Raw genomic sequence first — 22,437 nt, forward strand, 5'->3', positions numbered from 1 at the left:
GGTTTGCAAATCATTCGTTGTCGTTCCAGAACAAATCAGGTTAAGCGTTCAGTGATCGGAGACATCTGTATTGGGGCAATAAAAGGAAACAGAGGGGTTCTGCTGTCCAGTACAGATGTCTTGTCTATGTAATGGCTTCTGTGTGCAATATAAAATGATGTCTGAGCTGAAACAGCAGAAACAAAAATAAGGTCTCTTTCAACCAGCTGTTTGGTTTAGGTTTCCTGTTGCTATGTAAACAAACATGTAGCATAGAATAACAGGCTGACTAAAAATGCAGAATAAGACCAAGGAGCAGATCCGCTCTTTGCTATTCTGTGTGCCAGGATGGTCTTTCCTGGTGCTTAAAGGAGAATTCAACCCTAACGTTAAAAAACCCCTACCCCCGTAGCCTACATAGCCCCCCTCCCTCCTCCCCCCAGCCTATGTATTACCCCAGGCAAATGCCCCTAACTTTTTACTTACCCCTTGGTGCAGATTCAGGAATCAGAGTACATGGTAGCCCTCTTCCCAGTCTTCATGTCTTCTTCCGGCGCTTTGGCAATTTCTGTCCATTTTCGGAGCATGCGCAGTTGTCCCAAACCGGAAAAATTGCTCCAACTGCGCATGCCAGGTCTGAACTGAGATTCAAAATAGGCCCTGGCATTTCAGATGCACAGAGGCCCAAACAGACCACACGGCAGTCCAAACAGCCCCCCACCAGCCCAATATATAGTGACTGTCTATGGCAACTTACAGCAGCACCTCTGGCATTTGCTAGAACCCACAGATTTCCAGTCCGGGCCTGGCACATGCGCCGGTCCACGGTCTCATTCTCAGATTACCGAAGATCTGGAAGATGGCTGCTGTGAACTCTGATCCCTGAATCTGCACCGAGGGGTAAGTAAAAAGTTAGGGCCATTTGCCAGGGGGCAGTTAGGCTGGGGGGAGGAGGGGGGTCTATCTGGGGTGGGGGTAGGCTTTTTTTTTTAATAAGGGGTTTGTTTCTGCTTCAAGGCCCCTACAGTACTTTCATGTTATATGTTGGGTTCTAAACACATTTACTACCTTAATTCCTTTATCTGAATAAACACTGTCCTACCTGCCCTTCTGCACTTGTTCATCATCCGGATTTCCAACAACTGAAAAGCAGTACACACAATAGTAATGTAAATAATCACTTTTATTCATACACATGTCTATTTATACACATGTTAACATGTTTCACAAACATAAATCATTAAAAAACAAAAAAACAGCAACATTTGTATAAAACCCTTGAAAAAGGGTTGGACAGAGCACTTTATCAAAATACATTTGTCAGAATTAGCATGGATTTTGCATTTGTATAAATGTTGCTGATCCATTGAGAAAAGTGTTTATAATTTCTTACAAATGCTGATCAGTTCTGTCGCTTTCCTGTGTTCATCCACGTGTGCCCCCCAATCGCTCAGCCATGAAATCAGCTTCACTTCTCACTGCAACATTTACATTGCGTAATGGGAAACAGAGTCAAAACTTTCTGTTGTTAAACATAATAAACCTTTGCAGCAGCCATCAGAATGGGGTTTTAATGTGTCACCAGTCGAATGGCAAAATCGCCCAGCACACGTTCTACTAGAAGAGTCGGTGCCACATTCTATCGGCATCTAGGAATTTAAAGAGAATGGAGAGGGGGATGCTTCATGAATTTTAAGTAGATTTAGCTTTTCTCCTTAACCACTTTATATGGATGCAAACCGCTTAAGAATTTACCATTTAAATAACAGCTGAATTAACATTGTAAAGGTACGACAAAGAGAGTACAGATGTGCTTCATACTAGGGATGCACCGAATCCACTATTGTGGATTCGGCTGAACCCGTGAATCCTTCGTGAAAGATTTGGGCGAATACCGAACCCTAATTTGCAATTAGGGGTGAGAAGGGGAAAACATTTTTTACTTCCTTGTTTTGTGACAAAAAGGCACGCAATTACCCTCCCCGCCCCTAATTTGGATTCGGATTTGGTTCGGCTGGGCAGAAGGATTTGCCTGAATCTGGATCCTGCTGAAAAAGCCTGAATCCTGGCCGAATCCCGAACCAAATCCTGGATTTGGTGCATCCCTACTTCATACGCCTATAATATTATTTAGGTTCTTGTAATTTTTATAGATCAATTCTAAGGTATTAAGTTGTAGTGCAATCTCTTTCCTTCCATGGACAATCTATACAAACTGCAAAATAAGGTACTTGCCTCTTTCCTTTTGTTTTCACCAGTCACAGTGCATACCCTGAGCAGCTAGCCCTATTCTTCAGATAAACAAAAATGCACACTCCAATGTCAGCATTCAGATATAGAGCCAAATTTAGAAAGTTCTCTTCGCTGCTATCCTTAAGCCTTCACTAATTTAGTCATACTGCAAGTACATTCAAATAAAATCACTTAAGTGGGCAGAACACACAAGTATAGATTTGGAATGAGTGAATAGATGGCTCATTTTACTTAGTCATTGTTTTGCATCATGTGAAAACCAATATAATGGAACAATTTCAGCCCCCAGATTCAAACAAAAATACAATCCATGCTGCCTAAAATCCTGGCCAAATGCTTCCAAATCTCTCCCCGAGCTCCATGCATCTGACTCACTGTGGATCCATTATATCATTTTATATAATAAACAGGTTAGTTATATGTTTCACATTAGGTATAGTTGTAGCATTTGAGCTGTTATTTATGATACAAACAGCATCTATAACAGTTAGATTGTTGGAGGAGAGGGACATTAATTTGCCATTCTAGGTAACTAGCCTCAGAATATTCAATACATACAGCTTCACCACAATAATGATCAATTATAAGTATGACATTAGGAACTTTGTAAAGAAAGAGGATGTCCATCCATGATGAAAGAAAATGTAATTTGAAGTAACCCTTGAAGTAATACCATAAAGGTATTAATAATTGCAATTCAGTCTTGAGTGGAGTTCTCCTTTAAAGATTATTTAAAGGAATAGTAACACCAAAAAATGAAGTGTTTTAAAACAATGAAAATATCATGTAGTGTTGCCCTGCACTGGTAAAACTGATGTGTTTGCTTCTGAAACACTACTATAGTTCATATAAACAAGCTGCTGTGTAACATTAGTGGAAATCGAAAAAAAGGCTATATAGCACAGGTTATACAGTAGATAACAGATAACTCCATTATATTCTACAGAGCTTATCTGCTATCTACTATGTAACCTGAGCCTTTTCTCCTTTAAATAGCTGCCACCTTTGTGATTTATATAAACAATAGTAGTGTTTCTGAAGCAAACACAGCAGTTTTACCAGTGCAGGGCAACACTGCATTATATTTGTATTACTTTGAAACACTTTCATTTTTTGATGTTACTGTTCCTTTAACAAGCCTCTTAAATGACCTATTGAATACAATAAGGTTTCAGCCTTTGAAATAGCACATGAGGGATTTATACAAAATGTGAGATTAGAGTTTACCACAAAAAAAATCACCACTTTCTATTATTCTTATGAGATTTTTAGAATGGTATTTATCAAAGGGGGGTAGAATTCGCTATTTGATATATGCACTTCTAAAAAATCCATAGGAATGAATAGAAAGTGGGTGAATCTTTTTTGAGGTAAACCCTAATCTCACATTTTGTATAAATCCCTCATGTGCTATTTCAAAGGCTGAAACCTTATTGTATTCAATATTTCATTTAAGAGGCTTGTTAAAGGAACGGTAACATCAAAAAATGAAAGTGTTTCAAAGTAATACAAATATAATGCAGTGTTGCCCTGCACTGGTGCACTGGTTAAAAATAAACTCTGTTCATAGGACTAATTCACGTAATGTGGTTTCATTAGTGTCACAGGTCTGTTGTACTGATCTGCACTTAAAAAATGGTTATGTCATGGATACAACCTGTGAACAAGTTTTAGATCTGAGAATTTGCTGCCAATGGTAACACATTTTCCCATTACTATTTTAAGTATTTTAAGAATCAGTATTAATACCACCCAGGTGCCTCTAAGTCTAATGCTGCAAAGTAAAATAAATGAGGGAAATAAAAAGGAAAGCAAAAAATAGCATTTGCACCTCTTTGCTCCTTCTTTGTGCCTCTTTATTATACTGCATTGCCTTGTTTTATTTTCATCGTGTCTCCATTTAAAGGAGAACTAAACCCTAAAAATGAATGTGGCTACAAATGCCACATTTTATATACTGAACTTATTGCAGCAGCCTAAAGTTTCAGCTTCTCAATAGCAGCAATGATCCAGGACTTCAAACTTGTCACAGGGGCTCGCCATCTTGGAAAGTCTCTGTGACACTCACATGCTCAGTTGCTGTTGAGAAGCTAAGCTTAGAGGTTGTCACAAATTATAAAGCAGAAAATGAGGGCTATCTGTAATATAAACTGATGCTACAGGGCTGATTATTAAATTCTGATGCTACTTGCACTGGTTTCTGTGCTGCCATGTAGTAATTATCTGTATTCATTACTAATCAGCCTTATATTGTGACATTTATATTCTATGTGTACTGTATATTGTGAGTGGGTCCCTAAGATCAGTAAGTGACAGCAGCACAGAGCATGTGCAGTACATTAGCAGAAAAGAAGGTGGGGAGCTACTGGGGCATCTTTGGAGACACAGATATTTACTGCTAAAGGACTGTGGTTGCCTTGGGCTGGTACAGAAGTCCAAAGCATAATGTATACCATGTCAAGCCTACTTCTTTAGTTAGGCTTTAGTTCTCCTTTAAGTGCCAAAGGCAGTGGCTTGTGGGGATTTTGATGAAATTTTAATTAGCACTGAGGAAATGCACAGCTTTATGGTATACGCAGACTTAACTACAGGTATCACCCAAAATGATTTTCTGAAGCTAACACAATTTGAGCCATAGCTGACAATGAGAAAGATACGTTGCAGGTGTTAAGATCATTCCATTCGCTGATCTATTTCTCTACTTCCTTGATAGAGTTCAGGTTGGAAGGGACTGCTCATTAGAACACAGGAATGCCATGACACTCACTGTTCCACACTGACCAATATGTACCTTTTCATCAACCCTTTCCTGCAGCTAAAAGTCCCTACACTGCTGTGTAAACTACAGTGAAATTCATTCTTAGCATTTTCCCCATACGCAAAAAATCTCCAGGACCTACAGAGAAAAAGGCAAAGAGTTCTAGGACCGTAATAGTTTTTATTTGCTACAATTCTAAATCATTTTCATATAGTTTCAACATCATTGCACTTTGATACAAAACACCACGGTGCTGATAATTAGCACAAACTGTAAAAACTTTCCTACGTGAAACATAGAAGCAATAGAATAAATCAGTTAACTCCGGCGTGGTCTTGAAGGTATTTCCATTGCAGGAACGGCTGTATCCTTTACAATGTACAGTTAAGCCATAGGAGATTACTTTGCTGACATTAACACTGCCACAACTTCTTTCACTTAATTATGTTTACAATATCATACACACATCGGATAAGATATAGTAGGAAACAAAGAAAGGTCTTCATAATTGGATAAGATATAGTAGGAAACAAAGAAAGTTTTTCATAATTGGATAAGATATAGTAGGAAACAAGGAAAGGTTTTCATAAAAGCGCAACTTTAAAAAAACAAAAAATACAGAAAAAAACCCAAAAATTATGTTAATAGACTGCAGCTACATGTAAGCTATAAATACCCGCAATAATATAGATTTGCCATAAAGCACACAATGTGAATTCTCTGCTTCTGGCCTGGTACAGGAATATTAAATATCACTTTAATTACAGGAACAATCATCAGTCATTGTTATATCTGTTTACTTAAAAACACACATATTGAACATTTAGCTGGTATTTACGTGAGCACATATTGAAAGAAACAGGGCTACATGGAGGTGCAGTGGGATACTGGCAGGTAATTACAGCTGGGAAGGAAATGTGTGTGTGTGAGATATGTCGATTAAAGAGTGATAGTTTTTTAGTTGATTCAGGACATTGCCTATCTATAGCTACAAATGGCGGCCACAGAAGTAGTTTTAAAATAAGCCTTGCAATTACATATAGTGTGTCCAAGCAGAAAAACAATGTATTGATGTATCCTCATAGTTCAACACTGGGGCATCAGCACATAAGCGCAATGATGCCAAACTGTATTATATATGACCATTTGGCTCATAGGAGAATTGACTGTGAAGAACCTGAAAACTGGTCTCAGAGTGGTGGCTCTTAAAAATAGTCAAGCCCTGGCTTTCAAACAGTCAAATCAATTTATAAATATGCAATGTTCATTTTATGCTATAAAAATATAGGCAAGGTATAAAATGCATGAATTGCATATGTGCAATATAGCATCAAATTGCACTTGCCTGGAATTTCCTTATGTAATATATGACAGTACATCTGCTAGAATTACACCATTGTGTTACACCCACTTTGGGAGAAGCAGAAGTCTGTTAAAATGAGAGTGGAATAAAGCACTGAGCACCTTTTCTTATTAATGACATGCCTAACTGTGGTGTATATGTAGCAATGTCAATTTTATATGTATTACCCTATTTTAGAAATCTGTCTCTTAAAGGGGTGGATCACATTATTATTTTTCTTATATAGTTTTTTAATTATTTGCCTACATGTTCTGACTTTTTGTATCTTTCAAAAGGGGATCACTGACCCCATCTCAAAATCAAATGATCTGAGAGGCTATAAATGTATTTATATTGCTACTTTTTATTACTCATCCTTATATCCAGGCCTCTCCATATTCCAGTCTCTTATTCAAATCAATGCACGGTTGCCAGGGGAATTTGTACCCTAGCAACCAGATTGCGGAAATTGTGAACAGTAGAGCTGCTGAATAAAAATAACTCAAACATAATAAAAAATGAAAACCAAATGCAAATTTTCTCAGAATATCACTCTCTACATCATAGTAAGTTATCTCAAAGGTGAACAACTCCTTCAAGTATTGTAGGAAAAAGGTATATGCAAAGGTTAATGTCACACATGGGATTCCTTTATTGATAACTGCCATAGGAAAAAGCTATAAAGCTACTGGCTAGGCTGGTAAAATACTGGTCAGGTGTTAGATCTATTTCATGACATTGTTTCCCTGTATAAATATATGGCTATGTGCCATTATTACTACAACAGTTGCTGTTGGGAGACAAACTACTTGCCTATATAACATTCTAGAACATAAACAAGTTATAGGTGCAGCCTTACAGAGCCCCGTCATTTTAATGCCTTGAAAAATATTATATTACCCTCAAATAATCACTCATGGAGTCACAGAAGAAAATATGGGGTATATCTACAATTCTGGAATTTCCATGCTTCCTGTATAGAAAGGATAACACTGGCCCTATACACAAAATTAAGAGTTGTCATTTACAGGTCAACAAATCAAAAGAAGCTTTAATGTATGATATGTATATTTTGTTATGTGTGTGTGTTACATGCAAACCTGATGCCAGACCACTGTAAAGTGTAAAGCTAGTGCGTCGAGCTCATAAAAATGGCAAAGCTTATACAAAATAGAAAGAGGCAAAAATGTTGAACAGGCACTGTTGAACAGATTACGTTACTTTTTTATACACAGAGATATAGTAAAGGATATACAAAAAAAATGAATATGTGTCTCAATTTAGATGCCTTTGAGCACCAGTCTGTCTCTGGATTCAATCTCTGATTGATCATTCTGCTGTAATGTAATCCCATAGTTTACAAAAAGGAAAATATGCAATATTAAAGCACAAGGAATGTTATCTTATATGTATATGCCTCGATCAGGGCCCCTTAATACTACTGTATATATATACCTGGAAGCCCAGTAGTGCTAATAGTGTCATAGAAAAGGCAGTGCTTCAGCCTGGGTGAACTAAGTCTTAATGTGGAGCCTGTAACCAGCCAACCCTTGATGACTTCATGCCAGTGATAGTACCCAGGAAGTACTACATCAGTGAAAGAATTGCTTGTATTATATGAGGTGCTGAATGGATCGAGGCATGTTTTGGCAACAAGGATTTAGATCATGTGACACGTTTAGAGAGATTAAGGTCACGTTAGCGGGGGGGGGGGGTGGAATGAGAATGCACTTAAAGAACAGATACAGCCAATCCTGGAAACGTTTTAGAGTGTTGTCTCAGGGTAAACAATGCAGCATTTAACAAAGCCATAGATTTCATTATAAATATATTTGTATATCCTGTCAAAAAGTTTTCACGTACATACAACACATTGAGCACACAACCACAGTATTTACTGTATGTGAAAATGTACACTTTTGGTAGAAAAGTCTAGTGTGTTTTACAGTAAGTTTGCTTTCAGTAAATGGCAGATACACAATTATAAATGTTAGTTTGGCAACACAGTTAATGAAAAAATCACAAACACTTTATACATATATTCAATCTCCAAATTGTACGTGAGTAATATTAGTGTCTGTCGGCTATACTTAGATTATTGTTTAAAAAATGTCATTAAAAAACAGAAGGTTTGAAAAAAAAATCAATCTGTATGTACTGGTAGGTGATGTAGATAAGCAATGTCTGGAATCACCGCATAAGTAGAATAGAAAATCTCTTCTGCCACTAAATACGATTATTGGGAACCGCTGTCTCTCCTTACATCTCACTTTCTTTTATAGCACCTATCTGGTCCGTTTCATTATTATCGGTCACTCCACTATCTACAGTATGTGCAGTATACAGACATTATTCAGTGTATTACTTGGTTCTTCCTTCTGGTCCCTTAGCCATAACGTAATATATATATAAAGTGAGTCATGTGACAAAAATTACATCACTACTCACCGTTTATAACTGATGACATCACTAGTCACCGTTTTTATAAGGATATGATTTACAGGATATTCATGGCTTTTGTGTATTATTTATATATATATATATATATATATATATATATATATATATATATATATATATATATATATATCTCCCCATATGGGACAGAGTGAGCATCAGTGGAAATTAGCTAGGTCTAGCTTTGAATGAATTCTCCATGAATAATATAGACCATAAGAAAATACTGTAATCTCTGGGGCACTGATCTAAGTTGTGTTTCTTTGTGAAAAGCATATAAATAGTGAATTCTCTTTATAAGGCATCTGCAACACTCCTACATTGTAAGGTACAATCCCATATCCACATTTATGGAAAGAATTTCACCTAGTCGGAACTGCTTTCTAAACGTACTTATCGAATGAAGGCCTTGCGCGGCATTAACTGTCTAAAGGCTTGAATTGAACTAAAGTGCAGCTACTGAAAATAAAGTTCCATTTGGAATTTAAAATATATATATTTTTGTGCTTTCTTCTATTTTGTTAGATTCGTACATTTTACGAACATTATTCTTTGCAGAAAATATGAACTTTTGGAATGTTATTTCTCTCAAAATATGTATACACAATATAAAAGTTTCCTGCCAAATATTCACACACTCTGTTTCACAGATTAAAAAATAACGAGTAAAAATAAAAAAGTGCATGGAATTTGCTTTGATCGCACACAGTTCACTGTAACTGTATTATTTCTACTTCTGCCAACAACAAAGGAAGACTTAAACAACGGCAAAGAATGCGTAGAACACCAAACAGCGTGATAAATTTCAAGAAAAACTGTGAAGTAATGCACATTGCCTTGTGCATATTACAATTTGGAGATTGTCTGAAAGCACATCGTATAATTTAAGGTAAACAAATAACCGAGTATTGTAAAACTATTTCTTGTACCCTTATCCCACTGAAAACATCATTAAACATAGATAATATTGTTGTTTAAAAAGTTCATTTTGAACTGTAGAAGGAACCAGACCAGAAGCAGGACTGTGAGGTCACCCATAGCTGCCCTTCCTTGGAAGGCTTTTAAATGATTAACATGCATCTGCAGAGGAAAATTATTCCACATCAGATGCATCATTGTCAGAGAGATGGTAATTACTTCCCTTGACTCTTATGTATTCTATATACCTCCCCTCATCGGAATCAGAGGCACCACACGTACACAGCTTGCTTTCAAATAAAGATTCAATTTCCTCCAGTTTCTTCCCTTTAGTCTCTGGAAGGCATCCATAAATAAATATGAGTCCCACACATGCAAATCCTGCATATAGGAAGAATGCTCCTGTAAGAGAAAAAAAGACATCAGCATATATTTCCATCTAGTAATACTGCAAGATACAGTTATAAAACCACTTCACAATAGAACAAGGTGAGGGAGGGATTGCATTACACTGTTAGATTACAGGAGTTGAGAAATGGTTTGGAGGGGTCAGAGATAGTCTGTCAAGAGGGGTTATCTATCATGTGCAAAGTGCAAACAATCCATCATGCACTCCATTTCTGAGCACTGGGCCTGCATGATTACGGTGTGCTGTGTTCAGCAGCACTGTATTTATAAGAGATGGTAGGAGGAGGCTGATACTGTGTACCTGTTTTTTTTAGGAGTGTGGTGCAAAGTGCAGCCAGATCCTGCACAGAAGTGCTCTTTGAATGAACATTAGTGCTGTTGCACTGCTTTCTGGGGTATTTTTAAACTACCCTATGGTTACCTGCAGAATCAGGTAAATAAGCTCTGCTTAATAGAGCAGAAACCTGCAGCTACCTCCTTGAATGCAACTCTGCCTGCATCCTGGCAGTGCTCTATTTTAGGGCTGTCCAACTGGCGGCCCACGGGCTGCCCCTTCTGTGCCCCCCCACATGCTGTGTCTGCTTACTTTATGTAAAATTTAAAAGGTATCACTACAGAGATAAACTGGCCCCTGCATTGTTTAAACCTCAAATTCAGACTGTTATCCCCTTGTGACACTTCTATTGTACACTCCCCTAAAGGCCTGTACTGTTCACACCTGAGACCCAGACTGAAACTACCCACATTGTTCGCCTGTTCACACCTTATTTAAAATGCTAATGGGGCACCAGCACTGTGTCACTGTATGTAGTACATTAGAATGATAGCTTTCCCTGTCTCCTGCTCTGTTCTGCCTTCCCTCCCTGTGTGTGCCATTCTCTGCTTACTCAGTGCTGCTTGTGTGTGTCATTCTCTGCTTTCTCAGTGCTGCTTGGCTGTGCCATTTTCTGCTTGCCCAGTGCTGCTTGTGTGTGCCATTTCTGCTTGCCCAGTGCTGCTTGCCCTACCCTACCTGTGGTGTAAGCCTGTTAGGGGTTTGATAGCTTTTGGAAATTGTTGTTAATGGCCCCTAAGGTGTTTAATCATGTGTTGGGGGGTTGTTGTATTATCCACAGGGGAGGAGGAGGCATATGGATTTAAGGGTATATTTTAACAAGATTTACATCTTTCACATATGAGTGATGAGGGATTTCCCTGCAGTGAGCACCAACCATTTGGTTTTTTGATGTGCTACCACCGTTAATCTGAATATGATCTTAAAAGTTCTTGTGGTAACATGGGTGTGGTTTCAGTGGGTGTGGTTTAAAAGGGGGAGTGGCCAACACTGTCTTCCATTATTGGCCCTCCACCACATAGGACAGTAAATTTTGGCCCTCGGTACCACAGAAGTTGTACAGCACTGCTCTATTTAAAAGGGGTGGGTATCGGTAGGCATGTAGTTGCCCCTTTCTCATTTGGACATGTAAGTTAGGCAGTGGCAGAGGATGGAGGACATATCAATTATTTTATGTGTACTATGGCATTACATTGGTACTAAAGAATTAGATAGATGGTTTGTAACTAAAGCTGTGGAAACCAAAAAGAGCTTCAGTTGCAGCAGCACACTCTGACCACTAACATATTTAGCTTTCTGATGCCAATACAACTGGTCCCAACACAGAGGAATAATCCCATGTCCAGACTGATGGTTATACATATGCACCAGAACCCTTTCAAAAGGGGGGGGGGAGAAAGGGTTATCTAATTGAAGCTGCGTCAGGTGAGTGTATGAAAGGGTCCTGCAGCCTTATAACTCAATACAAATAAAAAAGCATGGGCTGTCTTTAAAGTTGCACTGGTGCGTGTGGCAATAAAGCCTTCAAGAATTAACCCTAAAAAAACACACATAGGCTAAGTCTACTAGAAAATCATGTAAACATTAAATACATCCAATTGGCTGGTTGTGCCTCCAATATGGATTAATTATATCTTAGTTAGGATCAAGTACAAGGTATTGTTTTATTATTACTAAGTAAAAAGGAAATAACAAATAATTTTTAAAAATTTGGATTATTTGGATAAAAAGTAGTCTATGGGAGATGGTCCTTCCATAATTCTGAGCTTTCTGGATAACTGGTTTCCGGATAACAGATCTTATACCTATATGCAAACAAACAAATTTCAGCAATCAGCATAACAGAAAAATTGATGTATGTGATGTGCAAGTTCGACCCTGTTTAAAAAGAAAAATATAAGGACAAAATATTTGTTTATTTCACCAGAACGTTAGTTGTCAAAAGGTTTTTCTAACCATAGTATGTGAGAAACTCTGCCGTGTGTAAGAATGTGAGTGAAATCAGAACGTTAAAAATCCAATTCACTCCAGCGGAACAGGCGTTTCCTGTACTTCTTGCCCACAGAGGGTAGATTTCAGAATTCACAGTCCATGGCATTGGCCCCATTCCTAAAAATACATGAGAAACATACTTAACAAGTATTATACACCACAAGGAAGCCTGCAGAGAAATCTGCTGTCAAAAAGGCTACCTTTAGGGGTAACACAAAGGTTAAAACACTGAAATGGATTTATTTACAAAGTTATATTAAAATAGTTAGATTAGAAAAAAAAAAAAGATAAATAAGGGAGATATTCATTAGGCGGAGCCAGTTTACCAAAAACACAGTGCCAGCCTAAAAGCATGTGAGACTGCCACATTATGCCTTTGGTAAAATGCTTATATATCAAATATTAATACACATCCACCACATCTAAGGAAAAAAATAAATACAAATGCCTGTTTCCTGATGCAATCCTAGAATATCACAGTTTGCAAACATGCACTTATGGATAACTAGTATAATGCAGCTGCGTAGATTAGTTACAAGCAACAAATTTATTTAACTGCATATTTGTGTGGTTTCAGGTTTCTCTACTGATTCATAGCTGAATCAGAGCACAACTGAATCAGTAGAAAGGTTAATGCATGCAGTAATAATACATTCTAAAAATTGATTTCTAAAACACATGCAACTCCACTGAAAGCAACAACACTTGCAGGATTTCGTCTTGATTTCTCAGTCAAGCTCATCAGTATGCAAAGTCAGACTGGCTGGCTAAAACCAGTAAGAATACAGTATTGATGTTTAACCATAACCATAACTCTACATGCTTTTACAACATAAGCGTTACTAGCCGTTACTATTTTTATACCCCTTTATAAGAGAAAAGTTAAAATTAAAAAAGACAGGCAACACAAACCATCACTTCAGAGCTGGAATACCAGACATTTCTAAGGATATTTAGACACAGGGTTCATCCATCTTGTACAGTGGAAAAATAATGATGTCTGATTGTCCATCCAGTGTAACACATGAAAGGAGGGTTCTGGTTTAGTTCAACGAGATGTTCCAGCTAATGTGTCATTTCCTAAGAATTTTCGTTTACTGTAGAGCTTGTTAAATTAATTAAATAAGGAATATACTGCCATTTCGGAAAATTTACAGTAACATCAAAAAATTGAATTGTTTTAAAGTAATACAGATATATTGCAGTGTTACCGGCCGGCGGGACACGGGGAAAATACCTGGTGGGCCCCTGCTGGCCCAGACCTGCTCCCCAGGCCCCCAGTGTACCATTAAAAAATAAACGTACGGCCCGTCTTCGCACATGCGTGAGCAGTGCGATGCATCTGCGCATTCGGGAGCAGTGCGACGTGTCCATGCGCGTGGAACAGTACGACACACACTTTTATACTTTGAACTTCAGAGGGTTAATAAATCCTAGATTTTCCCAAGTTTAGACCAGCAGTGCAATAGTGACTAGAATGAAATCATAGGTCTTACCAGGTGCAAAGAAGACCAGATACAAAATGAGGCCTACAAGTACAGTCCAAGAGTATGGCGTGGGACAGTAATTATATGCCCAAATGGAGCCCTCTGCTTTGGATCTGCTTTCATTCATACATCTAAAAGAGACAAAATACAACAAAGCAACAATCAACAAAAAAGTTTAAGTAATTAATGCTACAGCAGTTGTTTTTTGACTTTCATGCCTGTCTCTACTTAATATTGCCAGGCTCCTTGGCTAATAACAACATTTCACATCCAAAACATTGATATTTTGGCTATAGTTCCAATAATATCTAGGATATAAAAATCTGTTTTATTACCAAATTAACCATAAGTGACCTTACTACTATGTTACAGCAATACATTAGTAACACATACAAATGCTCAGAAATATAATTTAGGAAATGCTAGATTTATCTCTCTGATTTTATTAAAACTGCTTAGATTATAAAGCTCACTGCAAAGGAGTCAGAAAGAATCTCCTTTCAATCGTTGTTTTTAAAAAATGAAACAGATGCTACATGAAGGCTACCATTATATTATACTTAAATAACTGTTCAAAAATGAAAATAGTTTATTTATATTAGGCCTTTTATTTTAAAAAGCCATGAAGATGAAATAGTACTTTACCTTCCCCATGCAGCTCTGTCAGTAGATTCTGGGTTAACAGGGACACATGAAGAGTCAACTACACTTGAACCATTCTTCTTGAAGCAAAACCCACAGTTGGGATCTAACATACATTTGTTACAATAACTGTAAAACAAAAGTAGTATTAGACATGCAACATGTTTGAGGAATTTATTTCAACAGATGAACATTTAAATGCAAGTGTCTATGGGCTCAACTGGTATATATTATTCCTTAAACTGGTTGTTCACACTTTTTATTAACTTTTAGTATGATGTAGGGAGTGATATTCTGAGATAATTTACAACTGTTTGTAATTTCTATAGTATTTATGGTTATTTAGCGTTTTATGCAGCAACTGCAATCTGAATGCTAGGGTCCAAATTAATCTAGCAACCCTGCATTGATTTTTTATAAGGGACTGGAATATGAACATGAGAGAGAGTCTGAGTAGGAAGATGAGTAATACATAATAGCAATAACAATAAATGTGTAGCCTTACAGAGCATTTGTTTTTTTAGATGGGGTCCGTGACCCCCATTTGTAAGCTAAAAGGTGTCAGAAGAAAATGCAAATAATTAAAAAGGCTAAAAAATAAACAATGAAGACCATTTTAAAAGTTGCTTGGAATTGGTCGTTCTATAACATACTTAAAGTTAACTGACAGGTGAACCACCTCTTTAAACAGTTTCAAATGTAGCATAAAATATAAAAATGTATAGTCTCTATATGCAAATATAATCAAGTGAATAATCGCATACAGTAATTGCTTGTAGTTATCAGAAGTAAATTGCATCCTGCAAGCTTTTATGACTCAGTTGTCATAACTTTACGTAAAGACCATCCTGAAAATGCCAGACACACATTACTATATGCCAAGTACAGACATATACATCATTGTCAGAACATGTTCTGCATTGCCCTTTAGATAATGGGTGTGAAAAGTCTATGGACTATTTAATTTTAATAAGCTGACCCCAGTAAATGTATCTATACAGCCAATTTCCTGTGAATCAGAAAAGGGCATTCTTCCAAGGTATGCCTTAAAGGACGTCAACAAAAAAAAATTTTTTGCCGAATTAAAAAACAAACAAACCACAATTATAAGCAACTTTCCAAAATTAATTTATTAAAAATTCTTAGTGATTTAAAAGTTATTTGTAAATATAATTGCTATTGAAAACAGCATTTGCTCAACTCCTGCTTGTTACTTTTTAAAAAATGTTTCAAAAGCCAGTCTCCTCCAGCAACAGAGGCTTGTCAATCTGTTGGCTTGTGTTACATTGTTTCAAAAGACAGAGCCACCAGGGCAGAGAATAGAAAGGGGGCAGACAAAAGGTGGCCATACATGGAGAGATCAGCTCGTTTGGCGATGTCTCCAAACGAGCGGATCTCTCTCCGATATGCCCACAATATCGGGCTGATCCGATCGTGGGCCCTAGGGCCCAACGATCGGATTGTAACGAACGGGAATGTGCGGTCGGATCGCGGGAGCGCATCAACGAAGAGATGTGGCCGCAATCCGACGGAATTTTTAGTCCCATCCGATCGAGATCTGGCCGACTTTAGGCCAGATCTCGATCGGGGAAGCCCGTCGGGGGCCCCCATACACGGGCCAATACGCTGCCGACTCGGTCTGTCTGCAGCTTTTATCGGCCCGTGTTTGGCCACCAAAACACTGCTTTCACTAGCAATACATATAACTATAACTTAAAAAATAGAAGATTCGTAATTAACGTATATTGCAAAGTTACTTAGGCAAAAAAAAAATTTTTTTTGGTTGACCTGTAAACCCCTTTTTCTACTAATGTTTTTACTATTTGAAGTGTTTTATCTATGTCTGTTCTCTATGGGGTGTGAAATTCTGATTTTCGTCCCATCCACATAAACCTCACTGTGGAGCGTTTTCTACATAATGGGGTTAGTTCAATAAATGAGTGTGTCCACCATGAAATTAGACCGTGGTATGTCAATAACTTAACGTTAATTAGTTTGCATGGAACAATGTTTAACAGAATGGATCAAATTGCAAATTGATGTGCATCTCCATCCTGGGTAAAGGAGGAAAATGGAAAGGAAATTTAAAACCCTGGTCTCTAGGCAGTGCTGTCTTTCGGTCCTGCGTAACGACAGGCGTGTGACCCAGGCACCCCTCACCTGGCCAACTTCACAGTGGATTTAGACTGTAAGGTTTGACGGTGACTGGGTAGGCAAAAGCCCTTGGGTGCCTATATATAAATACAGCCTTGTCTGAAAAATACAGATCTTGGCTGAAAGTTCACTAATGGAAACATTTAAAAATAAACTGGGTGTAATAAGCTCCAACATTCAGCACTCAAAGTCAATATGAAAAAACAGTGTTTCAAAGTTGTGAAAAAAAAAAAAAGTTTGCAATGTATGTCACAATATTATTTTTGTTCACATATGATTATCAAGAAAGCTCCTTATACCTTGCACATCACAATTTTTAATAGTTATGGACTGTAGAGAGACTGACTTTGGGGCTACACCATCCAATCTATAAATCGAGGTCTCCGTAAAATTCTTAGGGGGAAATGTAATAAAAGCGGTAAATAAAATTTTTTTTTGCACAAATAACAATAAAAAATTTCACATTCTTCATTAGAATGTTATTGCATTGCAAATTTTAATTGCACACTTTTAAGGTATGCTTGAAGGTGAGAAGTTTTATTACATACACTGTGCACCAGGGCAAACACACTGGAAATATAACAAACTGCAATTCCTCTATATTTAAAAATCAATGCACTAAAGCAGGCGGCATCCCCTGATGTAAATCACAACACACGGGCCATCCGTTACCAGTCAGGAATGGGGGATTCAAGCATGAATGCCAACAGCATTTAAATGTATCCACTTGTGCATATGTGGTAGATATATGAAGTATGAAATCTCACCTGTATTTTGTGCAAGTAGAATTCTGACCTGAAGGATCACCTGGCGTAAATGTAACAGGTGGTGATACCTGAGCAGACAATAAGAAACCCAAAGCGAGGACAAAAAGGGCAACTGTGGTACCTATGGAGGAAAATATGATGCTGTAATACTGTTTCTGTAATAATGTTTTACAGACAGTAACATTTTCTGATAACACGCTGATATTCAAAGCTTCCAATTTCATATATAGGACCAGACAAAATCAGGATTCAGCTGGCCAAGTTCTTAAAAAGTCATAATTTGGACTTAAACGAAATCCTACATTTATTGGATATGCAAATTGTGACATTTTTCTAGCATTCTTTCCTGTATTATTACATTAGCCTAGCTTACATTTTATGAGGCTAAATTGGCAGAAATACACTATGCATTTGCTAAAAGTTAACTAAAATATATAAAGGCAATGTAGGTTCCTCTTGTGAAATACACAGGCCACCATCCTACCAAACTGTGAAACTTGTACTGCCAAGTATTAAAAATAATTTCCCCCAGAGTCTTGAGGGAGTATATATATCAATGTAATTTGCATGTGAAACTTCTTCATTTATTGAACACAGAACACACAGAATACAAATTCCATACCTGTGAGACTTCCGAGTGTGAGTTTTCTTCTGCCAAGTTTTTCAACTAGCCATACCCCGAGTAGTGTAAAACTAAAATTAGTGAAAGCTGTAACAGCAGCAAGCCAAATAGCAAGTCTGTCATCCTCCACACCGGACATCTGCAATATGGTAGCATTGTAGTACCTGAAATACACAACAGGAAAAATGCTTGTGTCATGAAAAAAAATGTCTATGACTTGTTAGTGGTTGGTAGAACACAAAGTAGAATGCACAGAGTTGACAGAATACATGGGAAATAGCACTGCATACAAAAGATTACAGCTCTGTAGAAGGCATCACAATTAAATGTTAATTAGCCTTTATGTAGAAATGATGTGTCAACTTTTTAAATGGTTATGCTGCCACCAAAGAAAAATTAGATGTGTTCTTAATTTTCTTTAGAATGCAACAAGTTTCGGTAAGGTACAAACTGACCTACAATTCACATTAGAAGCAATTTTCACCTGCAGTTTAGATAAAGATATATAAGCCTTTACATTAGATATCATCTCTTCTTTCTTATAGTACTTTAAGAGCTGAATACCTGGTCCACCTGCCACCTTTGCCCTCTTTCAGTACATCATAGAATTTGTGATCTTCCAGCACAGGCCAAATATATATATATATATATATATATATATATATATATATATATATATATATATATATATATATATATATATATATATTCTACTTTGGGAAGATTCTTTAATAGGCCACTTAATATGATATAAACTATATTTTGGTTAAAGGAGAAGTAAAGGTTAAAACTAAGTAAGCTTTATCAGAAAGGTCTATATAAATACACCAGTAAACCCTCAAAGTAATGCTGCTTAGAATCCTCTGTCAAAAGAAACACCACATTTCTTTCCTTCAATTGTGTACACATGGGCTTCTGTATCAGACTTCCTGTTTTCAGCTTAAACCTCCTGGGCTATGGCTTGAGCATGCTCAGTTTGCTCCTTCCCCCCTCTCTCCTCCCTTCCCTGCTGTAATCTAAACTCAGAGCTTTGAGCGAGCAGGGAAAGACTCAGACAGGCAGCGATGTCACAGCAAGCTTATATGGCAGCTGCTATCCTAAACAAACAAACACACTGTCTACAGCTGTTTACTCGGGTATGGAAAAGTATGCTAAAGAATAAATATGGCATTCTAGCTTGCACTGTTGTGGCCAATCTATTGGAAATAAACTACCCTGGTAGCTTTCTTTCTTCTTTAAGTATTCATTCTGGGGGTAAAGTTTCTATTAAACGACACTACCCAATTTAACCTGCACGACATCCCTGTTTAACCTGCCATATTAAAAAGTGGTTTCCTTATTTGTAACAATAATAAAGATCTAATAACAGTAGCAACTACTGTCACTAGATTCAATGTTATGCAAATTCTAACAATCTTTATCAGTGTTAAAAGAAGGTCAACTTCTACATTTATATTTAAAAAAATAAATCTCATAGATGGTAGATTTATTAAATCAAAACTGTTTTCAATTTTTTCATTTTAGGGCCCAGTGAACTCCGGGAATAACATATTTTTCATAAACATATAATAAAAGTAGTTATCAGTCAGTGCCCACTGGGACCATAGCAGTTGCAGGGTCTGTTTGCTCTATATATACACACCTGGGTATCTTCCATATGCTCCTTCTGTTCACAGCCACAGATAATATTTTCAGTAACAGCTTTCATTCCATTCCAGCAAAGTTTACAAAATTCATATTTTTCAGCTATTACATCCAGTAAATATAATGTGCTTGCCTTATTCTGCTATTATTAATGTGTATCTCAAACACATGTTAATATGCAGAGTGCTGGATTTTTTGAACATATATATGTTAAAAAAAGTTCCAACCCATATTTTTAAGAAGTGTATGCTGTGATTTTTGTTACTGTCAACTAAATAGTGACTTCAAAAATGAATACATCTCAGTACCATTCAGTCTGTTGTGAGTGATTCTAATGGAGTTTGTAACTGTATCACTGTGCCCCTATTTCTCAACAGAACTTGACCAACAATGTAATTACATGTTAAAAACAATTCACCAATAAGAATTTGCTATTATCTTACATAGAGATTATTGTGTATTTGCGGCTTAATTATATTATACTGTAATGTCATCATAAGGGTATTATACTGTAATCAAACACAGGGACAGAGGACATACTTGCTCCGTGCTAAGAAAGCTGTGTTCAAAAATCCTGCTCTAAATGCAGACAGAGTTACACAGATTAGGTAGCATTGTCATTGGAGGACTGTTTCACATTTTAATGCAACCCTAAAAGTTTTATTGAGCAATATTGCTTTACGAATACCAACCTGATGTTGCTAGACTTTAGCTCAGAGCATGCTTTAACGCTTGATAAAAGTTTAGAGTATGAAAAAAATATGCTTACATGTTATAACCACAATGAGAGTAGTGACAAAGGCTTGTGTCCCTGACCACTGTGATGTCCACTGTTACTTTGTCATTGCAGGTTTTGGACAGTAATGAATGACCACACATTTGCAAAATCCCTTGCACTTTATGGTTGCCTCAACACTTCATTTCTCATTATAATCTGCTGCATTTGTCTTCCAGCTCTTTTAAATACAAACTTCTATCATCAGGTATTGCCAACAAAAAACTGTTGTTGAAAACATTTCTAAATTATTAACGGGTCATCAATCTAATGTTTACAGATTTGGGGACTATTTAGTAAACCCTGATTTTTTCTGGTCAAATTTTAAAAGGGGAAAACTCTAATTTTTAGAGATTTATTATGCCCCAAAGCTGCTAAAAATCTGAATATACTGCAATGAATGCTTGTAGAGGTCATGTATACAGTAATTCAATGGCAGATGTCCCTGAAGATGTTTCTTGACATTGTCATCTACACTGGTTTTCGCCCAAAAAAGTCAGGGTTTTCGGGCAACGACTCAAAATAAAAATGTGGGTGTCAATTCGTATGATTGGAATTGTCACACGATTTTGTTGAGATCACCCCCCTTTTTCAAGCTGATTTCTTGATAAATGAGTTAAATTAGTGGATGGGAGTTAGGTCGACTATGTTTTAATTAATAAATGAGGTAAATTGCCCCCTAAATGTAGTTAATGTCTCACTGTCTTCTTTAACATATTTGGTTGGGTGACAAAGCATCACTGCAAACATTTTCCATGTTTTAACTATTAATATCCATACTTTTGTAAATTCTGGAAAACAAACTTGCTTTTGGAGGAACATTTTTTTTTTGCATTCCAAGGGTTAAGTACCACTGTGTGTTGCATAGAATGGCACTTGATGCTGGTAATTGTCCACCATTTAACAGTGATTTGTATTGTATTTATTTATTTAGATAGCACCACAAGTTTGATATACAAGGCATGAACACAAACAGAAGTACTATTTTAAAACATCAGACAGTAGGAATAAATATGTAAGTACTAAGAATTTCAATATACTGCAGAAATGTGTCCCCTGGCCTGAAGAGGTTACAATTTATGAAGCAAAAATATATCACTTCTCTTTCAGCTGCAATGCATGAAAATATTGGGCATCGAACAATGTTAAATACTGATATTGCCATATAACAAGTAGGCCAGCCTGTAATTGTGTATAATACATGCCAACAATGTGTTTCAGAAGAAACATACTAGCAGATGGACGTTTCCAGGCTGTTTGCTTGCTAAACAGATGTTCCAGGTCTCTATAAAAATATCAGTCCTCTTAAAACATAAGAGTAGGGAAAAAAACTCAACACAGAATTTATATAAATAATTAATCATTCAACATTTATAAAATTATAATAAAACAAAGAAAGAGCTGCAAAACAGGGATTTTATAAAGACCTGCATTTGTGTCTTTAAATTCAGCAAACTCTACATACTACCCTTATGATGACATTACATTTTCCACTAACTGTCATATCTGGAGTCCATGTAATGTTTGACTGAAAATGCCACCCATTTTAGAATAATACAGGCCATGTCACAAACTATTATGCAAGGTTTCTACAACCATTATTGTGATTTATTTAAAGAGCCATTATTTGTAGGCTGTAACAAACTATGAGATTAATATGGAAAATATGCTACAGCCCATTGTATGCGGCCCTGCTCCTCAGTACATCATGCCATGCCCACCTGGTAGTTTCTTTCTGGTTCCTTGTGGTCATCTAGTCTGAGAATGGGAATGGCAGACTATATATATGAATATAAAGCTGAGTATATATACTGTACATATACTGTATATGTATATATGTGTGTGTTTAAAAATTCACTGACATCAGCAAGTGGCAAGGATATTTATTTAAAACCATTATACATT

At 36.9% G+C, this 22,437-nt stretch overlaps 1 protein-coding gene across 1 annotated transcript in view; it reads right to left on the reverse strand.

The window, feature by feature from the left end:
- Positions 1 to 1,144: 1,144 nt before the first annotated feature.
- The window catches only part of slc2a13.L (solute carrier family 2 member 13 L homeolog), a gene marked incomplete at its 5' end in the record, with an annotated part of 64,006 nt that continues 42,713 nt past the window's right edge, over positions 1,145 to 22,437 (reverse strand). The window contains 7 exon segments of the mRNA NM_001095854.1: positions 1,145 to 1,628; positions 9,990 to 10,109; positions 12,406 to 12,558; positions 13,938 to 14,059; positions 14,574 to 14,699; positions 17,492 to 17,612; positions 18,114 to 18,277. Of these exon segments, the coding sequence (NP_001089323.1) occupies positions 1,597 to 1,628; positions 9,990 to 10,109; positions 12,406 to 12,558; positions 13,938 to 14,059; positions 14,574 to 14,699; positions 17,492 to 17,612; positions 18,114 to 18,277 (838 nt within the window). The 3' untranslated portion in view covers positions 1,145 to 1,596.

Source organism: Xenopus laevis, chromosome 3L, assembly GCF_017654675.1.
Source record: "Xenopus laevis strain J_2021 chromosome 3L, Xenopus_laevis_v10.1, whole genome shotgun sequence".
NCBI classification, from domain to species: Eukaryota; Metazoa; Chordata; class Amphibia; order Anura; family Pipidae; genus Xenopus; species Xenopus laevis.